Consider the following 19,702-nt stretch of genomic DNA (forward strand, 5'->3'; position numbering starts at 1 on the left):
TACTTGTTCATTTTTAAGGATACAGACATAGTTGATTCTCTTCTATGTACCAGAAATTACAAGTTGATTATTTCAAGCAAACTATTAGTAATTGAGCATTTATTTGTTGTGTTAACAGTGCTTGGAGTTATCACCCACATCATGTAATTTAACCCAAGAATCACATGAGGTATGTATTTTCTCCTTTTTACAGGTAAGGAAAAAGAAGAGCAAACATTTCTTGTAACTTGCCTATGATTTCATGGACAGCAAGAAGCAGAGCTAGAAACTGATCCTAGGTCTGCATGGCTCCAAAGTCCATGGTATTCTGCATGTCACTTTGCCTTCCACGCTGGTACTCATATCCAACTTTGAAAACGTTTGTGTGTTTCATACATTTATTTTCTTTAAAGATATAAAATTCGTTTCATGTTTGGGTCTTTGTCTAGTTAAAAAAGCCAGAACTTGATAATTCATATACATAATCCTAGTACCATTCATACTATAACGTACCATTGTCATGATTCACATGTAACACCGAGTAGAATGTGTGTGGTCGCTGATAGTATGTATGTATGTTTTCTTAATTCTTAAGATAGAGTTTCTTGAAAAAACAAATTATTCATAAGAATATGTTAATCTTTAAATTAGAGGAGTCATGGGAATGACTGAAGGTAATTAACACATTCTCTCCTGCCCCTGATCGTGTGATCTATTTTGAAGTAAGGGAGCATTATTCTGAAATACTAATCTTTCTTTCAGTCTAATTTCCTAGCTTTCCTTGCTGGCTACCTCTATTCCTACCTCCATAACTACCCCTTCCTCCCATTCTCATCATATGCCCCTACTTCTTATTTCTATATAGTTGCTTAATAAAACTGAAGAAACCAAAACTTAACTAACCCAAGTCCCAAAATATTTCAGTTCACTTTGCATTTAATCCTCGCCCATAAAAATATCCAGACTCTCCTTATTGTTTCATACAATCCCATAAGTATGAAAAGGTATGGTATAGAAGGTAAGTCCTGAAAGATTTTGCAAAATATCCAGGATGTTTATCTCATAAAAACAGTAAAAATTCTATTTCCCTTCCATCCTGAACATGGACATCTTCTTGCCCTTGCTATCAAATATTATAACTAAGGATGTGATATTTTTTATTCCAGGAAAAAGATCAGGTAAGAAAGAGATGTCCAAGTCAACATCATATGTTTGGGCCCAATCAGTTGTATAAATGGAGATAGCGCTTACTAAGGCAGAGATTACTGAATAGAGGCACATTTGGGATGGGGCTGGAAAATCAAGAGCTGGTCTTTCTTTGAAAATGTAGGTTATTTACAGTTCATGTTATTACAATCGATACTGCTGTAAACATTCTTTTACATATCACCCATGCACAAGAGTAAGATTTACCCCACGGTATATAAATAGGAGTAAAATAGCTGAGTCCTAAGGTAATCAAGTCTTCAGTTTTAATATTTTCATGGAAATTGAAAAGAAAATTTATATGCACAAAGTATACTATAAGGGAGGCAAATTTACCATTTAAAATATTTGTAAGGTTATATTTAGGTTATGTTTAGGTATATAAATGCGGGGTCATTTCAGTCAATTTAGTCTCCTCTGGTTCTGATTTCAGTAGGCACTGTTAAATGAATAGATGGAGACTGCAAACCACACAACAGTGACAGAGTTCATTATTTTGGGATTAACAGATAATCCCACACTATGTGCCATCTTCTTTGATTTTTTTCTAGGAGTTTATATAGTTACCGTAGTGGGAAATATCAGCATAATCATCTTAATCCGAAGTAGCCCACAGCTTCCCATGCCTATGTACCTTTTCCTCAGCCATTTGGCCTTTGTAGACATTGGGTATTCCACATCAGTCACACCAATCATGCTGACGAGTTTCTGAAGAGAGAGAACTGCCATCCCAGTCACTGGCCGTATAGCTCAGCTTGGCTCTGATGTCACCTTTGGGACTACAGAGTGCTTCCTGCTGGCCACCATTGCCTACAATCACTATGGGTCCATTTGCTCTCCCCTGTGCTACTCCACCCACATGTCCCCAGTGGTCTGCTTCTTCCTGTTGGAGGCCTCCTACTTGGGTGGATGCATAAATGCTTCTTCATTTACAGGCTGTTTGATGAATCTCTCCTTCTAAGGACCAAACAAAACGAACCATTTTTTCTGTGACCTCTTCCCACTCTTGAAGCTTTCTTGCGGCCATGTTTCTATTGCTGAAATATCTCCTGCCATCTCTTCTGCATCAGTCCTCAAAAGCACACTATTTACCATAATCGTGTCCTACAGCTACATCCTCCACTCAGTCCTGAAGATGCACTCTACTGAGGGGAGGAAGAAGGCCTTCTCTACCTGCATTTCCCACCACACTGCAGTCACTTTGTTTTACGGGACAGTTTTGTTTGTTTATGTAATGCCCAAATCGAGCTATTCAGCTGATCAGGTCAAAGTGGCATCTGTAATCTACATAGTGGTGGTCCCCATACTGAACCCCCTCATCTGCAGTCTGAGGAACAAGGAAGTGAAAGAGGCTATGAGAAAACTAAGGGCTAGAGCACATTGGTTTTCCTGAATTAAATCAGATATAAATCTATAAATAACAAACCATTAATTTGGGGAACATTTTTGATGGATATTTTAATGATATTTATCATTAACTTTATCACTTTTATAGTGATAAGCTCCCGAAAATATAAAAATCCAATGTTTACTTCTATTTATAAAGTTAAGTGTATCACTAACATGGATGTCTGCTTGGTTCAAATTAAATATAGAATTTTCAAGTTAAGAATACCTTTGGAAAATAATTTCTACTTAAAATTCCATTTACCAATGATAGAGTCCTATTTAAATGGAGAGAGATCTCAACCAAAGATCAAATTTACTTGAATACCATCTTGTAAAATAACATTCAGGAAAGAAACTTCTCCCCAACAATGTATAATAGGTGACGATATTCACAGGTCAGCAGTTAAGGGTACTTCCATTAAAGGTACTGCCCTCCCTTGGTCAATGGATATTTCAACTTTTGGAAACATAGATGTTAGTGTCTCAGAAAAGCTTTTATCTATTTTTACTTTATTTAAGCCAAAGCAAAGATTATGATTCCTCTGTTTGACAATTAAAAGATCCAACCCAGATAACACAGAAGAAGCTGTATAAATTTCAGCTGACTCCTCTCATAGGTGGTCTTACCAGATGAATACTGCAGTAGGATTTTGGACGCTGACATTTCTTTGGAGTGGGAGGCTGGGATGCTGGGACTTTCTTTTAACAACAGTCGAAAGGTAGGACATTTGAAATTTTGTTTTAGGCAAAGAATATCCACCACACATTTTGTACCGTTTCTCATGGAGTTGTCCACTGTCACTACTTCTTCCACTGCCCTTTTTGAAGGTGCTTATGATCCAGTTTGGTTATAGCAATTGTCTCTAAATTGATTCCCTTCCTCCTGTACTCCTTTCATAATGCTTATGATTAATATTTTAGCTAGTATATTTTATTTCTAGCATATTAATAATGTCAGACAAATTTTGAGACAGTTTGGAGAGATCACTTTATAAGCTGACTTCCTATTCCTGGGCTCTTCACTGACCAGATCAAGGAAGCTTTCTGCCTGGAAGCCTCTTTGTGGGATTTCTCTGGCCCTGTTTCCCCATTCATACTTCTTACATCAATTACAGGCCTATAACCCCGCCAGTGCAATAATTCTGGGGACAGACATTGTCCCCTGCAAAGAGACAGCACAGACGTTGTCCCCTGCAAAGAGAAGGAGCTCAAAGGTATGACTTCAGTCTTGGAAAGGGCCATCCTAGAGTTCCGGTGGGTGCTCTGCACTCTGGTGGTGGATGTTGTTTATTGACTGTTTCTGGCAGTATTCCTCTTTACATTTCCCACTATTTCTTGCTTTTCACGCGTTTATCCTTAGCCCTCTGCCTTTCTCTCCATCCCCCATGGTCTTCTTGGGTGAGCTCATCTTCTCCCATGAGCTCAGCTGCCACCTGTGTGGGGACAGTATCCCTATCTCCAAATACAACCTTCCTTGGAGGACAGATGAACTTCTTCACTGGCCTTTTCCTCAAGACTCTCAAACTCATTGTGCCCTCACTGAAATTTTTATATTTCTCCCCAAACTATTCCTTCCCTTCTGTTCCTTTCTCAATAAATGGCAACTCTTTTTTAAAAAAAATAAATTTATTTTTGGCTGTGTTGGGTCTCTGTTGCTGTGCGTGGGCTTTCTCTAGTTGTGGCGAGCAGGGGCTACTCTTTGTTGTGGTGTGTGTGCTTCTCATTGCAGTGTCTTCTCTTGTTGTGGAGCATGGGCTCTGGAGCACAGGCTCAGTAGTTGTGGTGCATGGGCTTAGTTGCTCCATGGCATGTGGGATCTTCCCAGACCACGGATCGAACCCATGTCCACTGCATTGGCAGGCGGATTCTTAACCACTGCACCACCAGGGAAGTCCCAATAAATGGCAAATCTTTGTGAGGTTTAGTACTCCAATAAATTTGGGGTGACCCTCACTGCACACCCATCAAAATGGTCTACTCCCCTCCATCCCTTTCCTTCTCTCAGATGAAATACATGTCACATGTTGACCTCTTCCTTATCTATTTTGTGTAGGCACATAAATAGTCCCCGATTGATTGTGATAAATCCACTCATTTTTCCTTTTTATTTCCACTCTAAGGGAATTCAAATAATTCAATCACCCAGATGTAGGGAGTGAGGTGTAGCACTATTACGGTCTTTATTGGAGAGGATATACATTGCCATTCTTTATCTAGAACTTCCAAGATTGCCAGGAAACCACTAGAATCTAAGCAAGAAGCACTGAGCAGATCCCACAGCCCTCAGAGAGAACCAACCCTGCCGACAACTTCATCTTAACTTTTAGCCTCCAGAACTGCGAGACAATACATTTCTGTTGTTTAAGCCACCTACTTTGTGGTACTTTTGTTACAGCTGCCCTCACAAACTAATACAATTGCATATCTAGTTTTCCCTTCAAAGTCTACCATCAGCTAATTTAATCCTAGAGGAAGAGGAAGTGAGGGCTTAGAAAGATGTCAGTAATGTTATGCTAATGGATGTCGCTCCAAAAGGGGAAAAAAAAATATTAGGAGTGGTACAAAGCATCTTCCCTAAACAGTGTGTCAAAAACTAAGGATCAAGAACACCCCTGTGGGGACAATAAAAAACTCCTTTTGTAAGATTTTTTTTTTGGAAGTTCCCTACTTACTATGGATTATAGATTGATACATAGAAGGTAGGATTTGATTGGGGAAATTTTAAAAGATCCTGAACTGTTGTGGTATTAAAAGATTCTTAGTCTATATAAATTTCAGGAAGATTTTCTTCTTCTGAAACGGACTGGGACTTATGAAGTCATTGACATTTCCCAGATTCTATAAAATACTCACTCTGTAATGGAGAGCTGGAGAAGATTGAAAGCAAAGGGGCAAGAGGTAATTTCTTGGGGGTGAGGAAATCACTGTATATTGTGACTGGGTTGGTGGTTATACTTGTCAAAAGTCATCAACCTGTATATTTAAATTGTTCATATGTAAATTATACTTCAATAAAGTTGTTATTTTAGAAGGTATTACAAAAGAGTACTCTTTCTTTTTCCCATTTTAATCTGAGTCTATAGGAAGTGGTGACAGTATCATCATCTACCTACCCATGTAAGCCAACTGAGTTTCTTAATTATTTCTCAAAGATCTTCCCTTACCTAGTGTACCTCCTCTAGTTTCCTATATATTTATTCTTTTTCGTGACCTTCATTCCTTTCTTTAAACCTTATACCTATATCAGCATTAACTTTACTTCTGCTTTAAAAAACACTTTATTATTTCTTCTTTTAATGCAGGTTTGCTTGTGATGCATTTTAACAGATTTTTTTAACCATAAAAAAGGTCTTGGGCTTCCCTGGTGGTGCAGTGGTTGAGAGTCCGCCTGCTGATGCAGGGGACACGGGTTCGTGCCCCAGTCCGGGAAGGTCCCACATGCCACGGAGTGGTGGGCCCGTGAGCCATGGTTGCTGAGCCTGCGCGTCCGGAGCCTGTGCTCTGCAACGGGAGAGGCCACAACAGTGAGAAGCCCACATACCGCAAAAAAAAAAAAAAAAAAAAAGTCTTTATTTATTTATTTTTTAACATCTTTATTGGAGTATAATTGCTTTACAATGGTGTGTTAGTTTCTGCTTTATAACAAAGTGAATCAGTTATACATGTACAGATGTTCCCATATCTCTTCCCTCTTGCGTCTCCCTCCCTCCCACCCTCCCTACCCCATCCCTCTAGGGGGTCACAAAGCACCAAGCTGATCTCCCTGTGCTATGCAGCTGCTTCCCACTAGCTATCTATTCTACGTTTGGTAGTGTATATATGTCCATGCCACTCTCTCACTTTGTCACAGCCTACCCTTCCCCCTCCCCACATCCTCAAGTCCATTCTCTAGTAGGTCTGCGTCTCCATTCCCATCTTACCCCTAGGTTCTTCAAAAAAGGTCTTTACTGCACCTTCATTTTTGAGAGATATTTCTATTTTAGGTAGAATTCTAGGTTACTAGTAAAAAATCTTTGAGCACTTTTAAGATTTAATTTTCTTGCTTCCATCAATACTTTCCAAAACTCAGCTATTAGTCATTTGATTTTTTTTGAAGGGAATATGTCTTTTACTTCTCCTCTGGAAGCTTTTAATATTTTTCTTTTGTTTTGGGCTTCCTGTAGTCTTTTTATGATTTCCTTGAGTGTGGTTTTTCTTATAACTTATCATGTTTGGAATCTGCAAAGTTTCTTTTTTTTTTTTCTTTTTTGCAGTACGCGGGCCTCTCACTGCTGTGCCCTCTCCTGTTGCGGAGCGCAGGCTCCGGATGCGCAGGCCCAGCAGCCATGGCCCACGGGCCCAGCTGCTCCACGGCATGCGGGATCCTCCCAGACCAGGGCAGGAACCCGCATCCCCTGCATCGGCAGGCAGACTCTCAACCACTGCGCCACCAGGGAAGCCCTGCAAAGTTTCTTGAATTTGTAGCTCACGTTCCTTCATCAGACTGGAAAATTATCATTGAATATTTCTTCAGAAATTTCTCTACTTTTTTCTAGAAGTTCATTACACATATCTTAGATCTTTTCATAATTTCTTATACAGCTCTCACACTCTTTTTGTATTTTTGATGATTTTTTCTTTGTCTTGTAATGTGTATGTTTTCTACTAACCTACCTTTCAGTTTACTGATCTTTTCTGCTGTGTCCAATCTACTATTAACCCAACAGCTGAATTCCTAATTTATTTTGTTTTTCATTTTTAAGATTTAAACTTGATTCCTTTTCTTTTTTCTTTTTGTATTCATTTCTGTGGTGTGACTCTTCATATTATTCCCCTATTGTTCTTAGATGTATTATAAATATTTATTTAATATTTACATACCTGGTTTTTATGCATTTGGTCCTATCTTGTGGCATATCTTATCTTTTTTTTTTAATTGATGAACAATCTGGATAAAAAAATTTTAGAGGTTCTAGATGAGATTATCTTCTTCCGTACTGTTTTCAATTTTATTCTAGCAGAAAAATAAAGCACTGGCTTGATCCCTTTGAGGAAATGAAAATAGAGTGCCTAAAGGGGTCAGTCACATAAAAAAAGAACTGATGTCTCCATGTACAGTATAACTCCTAAACTTGCATCCTAATAGAATGTGGTGTTTGTACTTTGTTGGGGATAATCTATTTCTGGTTTGACCTTATTTCTAAGATGCAGCAATTCCTCCTAAGGTGTAGTACTTCAGGACTCTCAAATAAAAGCATAAGGTGTTGTGGGGCCCTCTACCTTAAACAGTCTATCTATCAAACTCTATCAAACCAGCAAAGCAAAATGCCAAAACCTCTGCTAAGATCATCAGGCTCTCATAGGCTGATTTCCACTTGGTGTTTGATATCTCACCAGCCCAAGTGCAACTTGGGAGTAGTCAAATTCCATAATAAGGAATTATATGTAGAATTTCAGGATCACTTCTCTATAGCTTTTTCCTCTACAGGATCTTGGCCTCACAAGTCTTAGGTATCTTTGACCTCAAAGTTCTATGTACTTACCCTACCTCACTGCCAAAAGCCCCAGGCTGTGTCTTTTTGCTCAGTCTCTATTCCTCATAATATCATTTGGCAAATGCATTTATTTGTGAGGCTCAAGAAAGGCTTTACCAGAGAAATGACATTTAAACTGAGGCATAAGGAAAAAAAGAGTTAACTGGTCATTGAGAGCTGGTAATGCAGTTGCAGAAACTTTGGTGGGTGGATAAAAGTAGTGATGTGGGAGGTTGAACTAATTATCCTTAGCTCAAAGTACAGTGTCTGGTACACAGCAAGCATTCAACAAATGTCTGTTGGTTAAACATTAACTCTAATTCAATGAATATTTAGTGTCTCTTTTATTTCTAGCACGAGGTTATGAACTGAGGAAACAAAGTTAAATAGGTTATGTGCTTTTCTTTCAAGAAGTTCACAACAAAGAAATGTTTCTTAAAAATACAATGGTTTCCATTCAAGCGGTATGAATAAAGTGCTAGTTGACATGTTCTTTTAACCTTTAAAACAATTTTAAGATGTTTTTATTTTTTTAATAAAATTTATGATTTAAAGTGTTCAGCATGATTTTTTTTTTTTTTTTTTTTTTTTTTGGCGCTACGCGGGCCTCTCTCACTGTTGTGGCCTTTCCCGTTGCGGAGCACAGGCTCCGGACGCGCAGGCTCAGCGGCCATGCTTCACGGGCTCAGCCGCTCTGCGGCATGTGGGATTTTCCCAGACTGGGGCACGAACCCGTGGTCCCCTGCATTGGCAGGCGGACTCTCAACCACTGCGCCACCAGGGAAGCCCCAGCATGATGTTTTGACATACATATACATAGTGAAGTGATAAATATAACCAAGCTAACATATCCATCTACTCACATCTCTTTATCTTTTTTAGGTGTGATAAGAGTAACTTAAGTTTACTCTTAGAAAATATCCAGTATAAAATACAGTATTATTAACTACAGTTATAAGGCTCTACATTCGATCTCTAGAACTTATTCGTCCTATGTAACTGTAACTTTGTACCCTTTGACCAGCATCTCCCCATTCCCTCCATTTCCCCAACTCTGGTAACTACCATTCTATTCTCTGCTTCTATGAATTTGACTTTCTTAGATTTCACTTATAAGTGAGCTCATGCAGTATTTTTCCTTCTGTGTCTGGCTTATTGCATTAAGCACAATGTCTCCAGGTACACCTATGATGTCACAAATGGCAAGAGTTCCTTCTTTCTTAATGGCTGAATAATATTTCATTGTGTATATATTCTACATCTATTGACACAATCGTGTGGTTGTTATTTTTCATTCTATTAATATGGTGTATCACACTGATTGATTTTCATATGTTAAACCAACCTTGCATCGCAGGGATAAATACCATTTGGTCAAAATTTTGAGTCTTAAAATAATGAATGAAATAAAAAGTTTAGATAATTACATGAGGAGGCAGACACTTTTACACTAAACAAGGACATTTGTGAAAATGGAATGGTGAAGTTTATGAAATGGTCGGTCACAGAACCTCTAGCCAAACTTTAATTCAATGCTGAGCAAAGAATGAGAACTGTAGACCCAATAGGCTCCGACACCACCTATAGTCAATGGAGCTATGATTTGAATCTCAGCTGCAAGCCTTTTGGGAACTCTCTCCGCCAGTATTCACTTATTCACAGCTCTCGGCTTCATCTCTTTGAAATTCTCTTTGTTTGCTGGGGTTTCTCCTATATGTTTTACTTTCATTCTGGAATCTCCTTTCTATTCCACCCATCAACTTTTCCCAGAGTACATGCTCCACCTCTCCATCTTAACCAAACCTAGTTGTCCGAGGAGGGCACATATGCTTCTCAGCAATATTGAAGAGAAGCTGCTCACTCCTATTCTACAGATATCTGCACACAATGTTGACATTCTCCTAGCTCCTTACCATATTTCGAAATCATTTATTGGCAATCTGCATGACAAAACATTTCACTCATTGACACAAATACTATCCAGATATGAAACAATATACTACTGTTTTCAGAGTCTTTTACTGACCACCCAGTTTCTTCTCATTTATTAAAGACTTTGCCACCAGCCCCTTGATTCTTTCTCCCATCTCGGTCCCTCAGTCCTGCCACAGCATTGGTAACATCACTCACCATACGGATTTACCATTAGACAATGTGACCTCAAAATGCCAAGCCCTCCCTACAGCATCTCCCTAAGTATCCACGTGAGAACCTTACGACAATGGCCTCGATTAGATTCAGTTATTTATAGCACCTTCCACCTCTGTGGCTTTCAAAAATTCCAAGCTATTTATCTTTGTCTATGCTGTAACTCAAACAACATTTGAATTATTTGATTTTTGTGGAAGTTCATTATGAAACCATCTAGTCTACTCCTTTGTTGGGGGTTGGAAAGAATAGCTCTTTGACAGACGTCTATATTATTCCTGGAATTTGGTATGTTAAAAATGCATATTTCTTCTGCAGTAACTTTCATCATTTTATTTTTTTTTCAGAAATTCATCCATTCCCATCTAGTTTCCATGTTTCTTTGAATAGAGTTAAACAGGTATTTTCTTAAAATGTTTTGAGGGTGGGATAGGGAGGGTGGGAGGGAGGGAGACGCAAGAGGGAAGAGATAAGGGAACATATGTATATTCATATATTCACTGTTATAAAGCAGAAACTAACACACCACTGTAAAGCAATTATACTCCAATAAAGATGTAAAAAAATAAATTAAAAAATAAAAAATGTTTTGAAATTTCTCTGCATTGTGGTCTTTCACTCATTTCAGCACTAAATTTGTGTGTTTGTGCTTTCTCCTTTTTTAAGTAAATCAGTGATCTTTCTCTTTCCCCTCCTTCTCTTTCTCTCGCTGTCTCTCTCTCCCTCTCTTTCCTTCTTTTCCTTTTTAATATAATTTTCTTCCTTCTCCAAAGGAAACCAAAATTATGAAAATAGAGTATTCTAAAACATTTTTGATACATTTACTACATACATATGTGCATGTGTGTATGCATGGATGTGTATATCTGTATATGTACATATATATGTAATAATATTTTAGAATATTTTATCTCATTTTAAAATATTTTACAACTACATCTGGTTTCATAGTAAGAAAGAAGTGAGACCAGAGCATTTCAGGCAGTTAGAACACACTTTAATTGCTTTGTATACAACGTGATGATTTTTATTGGAAGTACTCCACTTTCTCCACTTTAATTTATCAATGCTCTGTAAAAATTTTAAAAAGTGTTCAGAGCTCTTTTATTTACCATCTAGGGGAAAACCTACATATATTGCCTAGTACTTTCTTTAGTGATATTTTCATATGTTTGTTTCTTAGACTGTAAACAAGGGGATTAAGCAGAGGTGTCAGTACTGTATATGTCACAGCCATCAGCATATCTTCACAGAATGAGTCACTGTCCTTGGGTCTCAGACAGAGAAAGCCAGCAAATCCATAGTGTATGCACAACACAGTGAGGTGGAAGGAGCAAGTTGAGAAGGCCTTATACCTCCCCTGGGCAGATGGCATCCTCTTAACTATGGACCCAATGAAGACACAGGAAATCATAATGAAAATAAAGCTCCCCACCAAAACAAAGGCAGTGAAGGCAAGAAGAACCATTTTCTGAAAAAAGGTGTAATCACAGACAAGGGAGACTACAGATGTAATGTCACAAAAAAAGTGCTTGATGGTGGAGTCACAGAACGACAAGTTGAATACTACAAGGACAATGCACAGTGACACCACAATCCCAGTAACACAAGAAGCTGTCATGAGCTGAAAGCAGATCTTTTGGGTCATCAAGATGGTGTAGTGCAGCGGGTTGTGAATAGCAGTGTAATGGTCATAGGACGTGGCAGCCAAGAGTAAGCAGTTGTTAGCTCCCAATCCAAAGAAGAAAAACATCTGTGTAGCACGCTCAGGAAGAGAAATGGTCTTGCTTTCTGATAGCAAGTCCACTAGCATGCGGGGGATGATTACCATAGTGGTACAGGTTTCTGAAAAGGACAAACCACAGAGGAAAAAGTACATGGGGGTGTGAAGATTGTGATTGAGCTTGATGGCCACCATTATGGACACATTTGCAACTAGGATGGTCACATGGGAGAAGAAAATCATCACGAAGGAGAGATCTTGCAGGTCTGGAAAACTGGAAAATCCCCACAGAAGGAATGTGCTCACTGTGGTATGATTGTCCATCCTCCTGGTGCACATAACAACTCTCCTCCAAAGGTGCAGAGCTTCTTGGGGTCAAAACTCTGATGAGACTGTAGAAAGCACTGACGTCACCTGGCCTTTAATCGAGGACACTGACAGACAACTCTTAATGAGAAAGCCTGAGAAATGGAAGTTAAATGTACCTGGCTGAATTCCAGGTCAGGACTCAGAGTGATGAAGAAAAAGATTCTCATAGGAGAATGTATGTAAATGCCATACAGTAGCCCCAAATATATTCTGGGAACCCCCTAATTTATTACCCCTTTCTATCTTCTACAGTCAGAATCTGAATGAATGAGGGAAATATGAAAAAAGAAAGTTCATTTTCTCACCTACAGGAGTATGAGGAGTAAAGGGTATACAATGTTTATGTGTGGTCTAATCACAGCCTGGCATACATAAGTACTTAACTATGTTGACTGAATCAATACTACCTTAAGAAGTAAGGAAAATTTTTCGAATGGCTTCCAAACATTCTTGGAAAATAATTATATCTTCAGAGGTGCTCTCCAGAAGGCAGTGGCTGCTTGGCTAACAATTATGCCGATGACTTAATAAGTGAATTTACCATTTTGAAATTTGTACTATTTTCTGTACATAACAATGAGTTGAAGTGGAGTTTTTCAATAATTGTCTGTCATTCAGTCAGATCTTGGAAGCAAAATGGTTATGGATAGGGGCTTCCCTGGTGGTGCAGTGGTTGAGAATCTGCCTGCTAATGCAGGGGACACGGGTTCGAGCCCTGGTCTGGGAGGATCCCACATGCCACGGAGCAACTAAGCCTGTGCGCCACAACTACTGAGCCTGCGCTCCACAACAAGAGAGGCCGTGATAGTGAGAGGCCCGCGCACTGCGATGAAGAGTGGCCCCCACTTGCCACAACTAGAGAAAGCCCTCGCACAGAAATGAAGACCCAACAGAGCCCAAAATTAATTAATTAATTAATTAATTTTAAAAAATGGTTATGGATAGACTATTCCCATCCTGAATAGCTCATTTGGTTCATGATGTTCTGATCAACTCTTGAGCTTTCAGGAAAACTTCCAGGATAAATCTAGCTGATATACTGGTATCGGATAGGACTTCTTCGCAGCACAGCTCTTTTAAGAACTCAACTTCCTCAGGTCGTTTTCATCCATTGTTAAAATATCCACTCTGTGTTTGAGATGACAGCATGAAAGTAACATACAGAGTTTCCAAACAATACAGAGCTTGGTTTCAGGCACTAGGGAATGAAAGGAAAAGTGAGAAGACATTGGTGTGGAGTTGTAGGTTGGGGAAAGACTGGTAGAGACAACACTGGAAAGTATTTTGTAGGATCCACAAAGCTTGAAGAAAAGAGAAAATATACCTTTATCTGGAAAGTCTGTGTGTTCTTTATGTACTGAAATACTGGAAAAAATTTACAAGGCAGTGATGCAGGTAACCAGTATTTATTCAAAATCTGAAATATACTGGACAATACGCTGTGTGTTTGATAGAATTTTCTCACTAGGTTTCTCCCAACAATTCTGTGTGGTAGGTATTTCAATCCTGATGCTACAAAAATTGAAACCAAGGTACAGGTTGCTTAATTGACTATGCAAAGTCAATAAATTAACTCCAAAAATATTTAGTTAATGTCTATGATGTATTAGTCAATTCTCTGATGGGAAATATAACATGTGATAAGACACATATGACCTCTCCTATCTCAGACTGAGAAAAATGCCATGAAGAGAATTAAAGGAAAGTGATATGAGAGTGTGGGACTAGGTGGCTACTTCCAGTTGTAGAGTCAGGAAAGCCTTTTCTATGGAACTGATATTTACTTTGCGACTAGAATTGATAAGCATGCACCATATAAGATCTAGGGGTAAAACATGACACTCACAGGAAACACTACTGCAAAGACCCCATGGTGGGAATGAGCTTGACATATTTAAAGAATATCAAGATAGCCAATGTAATCAGACCATCTCTCTCATTTATTCTCTTAAATACCTTACGGGATAAATAGTAGTATTGTGTTCATGTTTGAAATAAGGAAACTATGGCTTAGGGAGTTACTTAATTTGTGAAGGTGATAAAGTTTGTTAAAGGAGGAGCTGGTATTTATACCCAGGCAGAGTCACTTGGGAGAACACCTTCTTAACTAGTAAAGTTAAAGAGTCCCTGCAAGTGCAAGTGCCCTAGCATGACATTCAAGGTTTACCTGTCCATCTCATCTTCTGCCACCAACCTCCTCTACATGGAAAGCATCCCATCATCTCCCAAGCATGGAATGCCCCTTGGTGGCTCTCCTACTGTGCACACATTGTTTCTCTATTTGCAGTGTTCTTCCCCCCTGCTTCTTAAACCACAGTCTTTGTTTCAAACCCAGTTTAAATGTCACCTCCCTAAATGTAAATTGGTGCAACCACTGGGGAAAACAGTATAGAAGTTTCTTAAAAAGCTAAAAATAGAACAGCCATATGACCCAACAATTCCACTCCTGGGTATAAAACCCAAAAAACCCCAAAAACGCTAATTCAAAAAGACACATGCACTCCAGTGTTCATAGTATTATTTACTATTCCCAAGGTATGGAAGAAACCTAAGTATCCATCAACAGATGAATGGAAACACACATGTATACACACCATATACACACACACACACACACACACACACACACAAATGGAATACTACTCATCCACAAAAAAGAATGAAATTTTGCCATCTGCAGCAACATGGATGGATTTTGAGAACGTTATGTTAACTGAAATAAGTCAGACAGAGAAAGACAAATACTGTATGATATTACTTATATGTGGAATCTGAAAACACAACAAAGTAGTGAATAAAACAAAAAAGCAGCTGACTTACAGATATAGAGAACAAACTAGTGGTTACCAGTGCAGAGAGGGAAGGGAGGCGGGGCAATAAAGGGGTAAGGGCAGGGAAAAGGCTTATTATGGGATTATACGAAATCACATGTGTGAAACTTTTAAAACTGAAAAGCACTACAGAATTTAAAGAATCTTTCATTCAATAAAATAATTTCATTACACATATATATGTTACAGAAAAAATACAGTTTCATCTTGATTGCTTTTGAATTTTATTAAAATGGAATTCTACAAAAAAAAGTCACCTTCCTAAAAAATCATCTTCAATCACTGATTGAGTTTATGAGTTCTGTGTGCATGTCTGATTGTATTAGGATGACATTTTAACATATATGACTTCTATACTAGTCAGAGCAGAGGACTATTTTACCATTTTGTATCCTACCTGGAGCAAAATATGGTAAATATAAAAGTTTATGTCATGAGAGTTCAGTGAGTAAATGGAGTGACATCTTCTCCCAGGAAGCGTCCCTTGTTTTCTTTCTAGATGCACTGACTAATTATTTCCAATTAAATTGTTTTCTCTGTCATTTACTTAAATGGGACATGTGCTAAATGTTGTTCACTGTCTCTTTCAATACATTTCAAGACCCATTAAGATATAGCCACATCACCTAGCATTGTGATAGTATCAATACACACCAATACCACTTACAACAAACCCACAGTTAATATAATACTCAAGGCTGAAAAGCTGAAAGCCTTCCCACTAAATTCTAGAACAAAACAACGATGCCCACTCTCATCTCTTCTATTCAACATAGTATTAGAAGCTCTAGCCACAGCAATTGGAAAAATAAATAAAAGGTACCCCAATTGGAAGGGAAGAGGTAAAACTGTCATTGTATGCAGAGGACATGATACTCTATAGAAACCGTAAAGACTCCACATAAAAACTATTAGAACTAATAAATGAATTCAGCAAGGTAGCAGGATACAAGATTAATATGCAGAAAACTGTTGCATTTCTTTATACTAACAAATAAATATCAGAAAGTAAAAAAAAAATCCCATTTAAAATTGCATCAAAAAAAAATACTTAGGAATAAACCTAACCAAGGATATGAAAGACCTATATGCCGAGAACTAAAACATTGATAAAGGAAATTGAAGATGATAGAAATGGAAAGATATCCCATGCTCTTGGATTGCAATAATTAATATTGATAAAATGGCCATACTACCAAGGCAATCTACAGATTTAATGTGATCCCTATCAAATTACCCATGACATTTTTCTCAGAGCTAGAACAAATAATCGTAAAATTTATATGGAACCACAAAAGACCCAGAATTGATATAGCAACTCTGAGGAAAAAGAACAAAGCTGGAGGCACATCCCTCCCAGACTTTAGACAATACTACAAAGCTACAGTAATCAAAACCACATGGTTTGAGCACAAAAACAGCCATATGATCAATGGAACAAACATAGACAGCCCAAAAATAAACCCACACGTCTACAGTCAATTAATCTTTGACAAAGGAGGAAAGATGGTACAATGGAGAAAAGACAGTCTCTTCAGCAAGTGGTATTGGGAAAGCTGGACAGCCCCATGTAAATCACTGAAGTTAGAACACTCTCTTACACCATACACACACACACAAATTCAAAATGGCTTAAAGATTTAAATATAAGACATGACACCATAAAAATCCTAGAAAGAACATAGGCAAAGCATTCTCAGACATAAATTGCAGTAACATTTTCTTAGTTCAGTCTCCCAAGGTAATAGAAATAAAAGCAAAAATAAACAAATGGCACGTAATCAAAATTATGCTTTTGTATTGCAAAGGAAACCAAACAAAATGAAAAGACAACCTATGGAATGGGAGAAAATATTTGCAAATGATGCCACCAACAAGAGCTTAATTTCCAAAATATACAGACAGCTTATGCAATTCAATATCAAAAAACCAAATAACCCAATCAAAAATGGGTAGAAGGGCTTCCCTGGTGGCGCAGTGGTTGGGAGACCGCCTGCCAATGCAGGGGACACGGGTTTGTGCCCCGGTCCGGGAGGATCCCGCATGCCGCGGGGCAGCTGGGCCTGTGGGCCGTGGCCACTGGGCCTGCACGTCCAGAGCCTGTGCTCCGCAACGGGAGAAGCCGCAGCAGTGGGAGGCCCGCGTACCACAAAAAGAAAAAAAAAAAAATGGGTAGAAGACCCAAGTAGACATTTCTTCAAAGAAGACATACAGATGACCAATAGGCACATGAAAAATAGCTCCACATTAGCTAATTATTAAAGAAATGCAAATCAAAACTACAATGAGCTATCACCTCACGGCAATCAGAATGGCCGTCATTAAAAAGTCCACAAATAATAAACACTGGAGAGGTGGTGGAGAAAAGGGGACCCTCCTACACTGTTGATGGGAATGTAAATTGGTGCAGCCACTATGGAAAATAGCTGGAAAGTTCCTTAAAAAACTAAAAATTGAGTTACCATATGATCCAGAAATTCCAGTCCTGCGCAATATTGGGAAAAGATGAAAACTCTAATTTGAAAAGATACATGCACCCTTATGTTCATAGCAGCACTATTCACAATAGCCAAGACATGGAAGCAACCTAAATGTCCACTGACAGATGAATGGATAAGGAAGATGTGATATATATATATATGTGTGTGTATATATATATAATATATACACACAGACACACACACACAATGGAATATTACTCAGACATAAAAAAGAAAGAAATAATGCCATTTGCAGCAACGTGGATGGACCTAGAGATTATCATACTAAGTGAAGTAAGTCAGAAAGAGAAAGACAAGTATTATATGATATCACATATTTAGAATCTAAAAAAAATACAAATCAACTTATTTATAAAACAGAAGCAGACTCACAGACATAGAAAACAAACTTATGGTTACCAAAGGGAGAAGGGAAGAGATAAATTAGGAGTATGGGGTTAAAAGATACATACTACTATATATAAAATAGAAAACAACAAGGATTTCCCTTATAGCACATGGAACTATATTCAATATCTTGTAATAACTTATAATGGAAAAGAATCTGAAGTTGTACACCTGAAACTAACACAATGTTGTAAATCAACTATAGTTTAACAATAAAAAAAGACAGGCAAAAGAGTAGGAAACCAGGGATGAAATTAGTTTAAATAAATAAATAAATGCATGACTCAGCAAAGAAAAAAGTAAATACATACCAGTATTTAATACATGTTTGTTTAATGAATAAAGCGTATTTCCCCTCTCCCCCTCTAAACTTGGAACAAAGAAAAGAGGACTATTACTTTCTGGCCTGGACAATATGTTTCACTTTCTGTGGCATCAAATAAGACACAATTGCCATAACTGCTCCTATAATAGGGAGCATAGAGGAGGAACCAAGATGGCGGAGTAGAAGGATGAGCTCTCACTCCCTCTTGCAAGAACACCAGAATCACAACTAGCTGCTGGACAATCATTGACAGGAAGACACTGGAACTCACCAAAAAAGATATCCCACATCCAAAGACAAAGGAGAAGCCACAATGAGATGGTAGGAGGGGCACAATCACAGTAAAATCAAATCCCATAATTGCTGGGTGGGTGACTCACAAACTGGAGAACACTTATACCACAGAAGTCCACCCACTGCAGTGAAGGTTCTGAGCCCCACATCAGGCGTCCCAACCTGGGGGTCCAGCAACGAGAGGAGGAATTCCTAGAGAATCAGACTTTGAAGCCTAGTGGGAATTGATTGCAGGACTTTCACGGGACTGGGGGAAACAGACACTCCACTCTTGGAGGGCACACACAAAGTAGTGTGCACATAGGACCCAGGGGAAGGAGCAGTGACGCCAGGGGAGACTGAAACAGACCTACCTGCTAGTGTTGGAGGGTCTCCTGCAGAGGCGGGAGAGGGGGCACTGTGGCTCACCGTGGGGACAAGGACACTGGCAGCAGTAATTCTGGGAAGTACTCCTTGGTGTAAGCGCTCCCAGAGTCTGTCATTAGCCCCACCAAAGAGCCCAGGTAGGCTCCAGTGTTGGGTTGCCTCAGGCCAAACAACCAACAGGGAGGGAACCCAGCCCCACCCATCAACAGTCAAGTGGATTAAAGTTTTACTGAGCTCTGCCCACCAGAGCAACAGTCAGCTCTACCCACCACCAGTCCCTCCCATCAAGCCTCTTAGATAGCCTCATCCACCAGAGGGCAGAGAGCAGAAGCAAGAAGAGCTACAATCCTGCAGTCTGTGGAACAAAAACCACATTCACAGAAAGATAGACAAGATGAAAAAGCAGAGGGCTACGTACCAGATGAAGGAACAAGATAAAACCCCAGAAAAACAATTAAATGAAGTGGAGATAAGCAATCTTCCAGAAAAAGAATTCAGAATCATGATAGTGAAGATGATCCAAGACTTCAGAAAAAGAATGGAGGCAAAGATAGAGAAGATGCAAGAAATGTATAACAAAGACCTAGAAGAATTAAAGAACGAACAAACAGAGATGAACAATACAATAACTGAAATGAAAAGTACACTAGAAGGAATCAATAGCAGAATAA

The 19,702-nt window shown here is 38.7% G+C and overlaps 2 protein-coding genes across 2 annotated transcripts; one reads left to right on the top strand and one right to left on the bottom strand.

The window, feature by feature from the left end:
• Positions 1-1,639: 1,639 nt before the first annotated feature.
• Positions 1,640-2,578, top strand: LOC307055295 (olfactory receptor 5P4-like; the record flags this gene model as incomplete). The annotated part of the gene is given in 3 exon segments (XM_079707408.1): positions 1,640-1,894; positions 1,898-2,143; positions 2,147-2,578. Coding segments are annotated over 3 exon segments (933 nt in total).
• Positions 2,579-11,343: 8,765 nt separating this feature from the next.
• LOC307055353 (olfactory receptor 10T2-like) lies at positions 11,344-12,282 on the bottom strand (the record flags this gene model as incomplete). The annotated part of the gene is made up of 1 exon (XM_079707532.1): positions 11,344-12,282. One exon carries the CDS (start codon positions 12,280-12,282, stop codon positions 11,344-11,346), a length of 939 nt encoding a protein of 312 aa, XP_079563658.1.
• Between the last annotated feature and the right edge of the window lie 7,420 nt (positions 12,283-19,702).

The sequence above is a fragment of the Hyperoodon ampullatus genome (genome assembly GCF_949752795.1).
Source record: "Hyperoodon ampullatus genome assembly, chromosome: 7".
NCBI lineage: Eukaryota > Metazoa > Chordata > Mammalia > Artiodactyla > Ziphiidae > Hyperoodon > Hyperoodon ampullatus.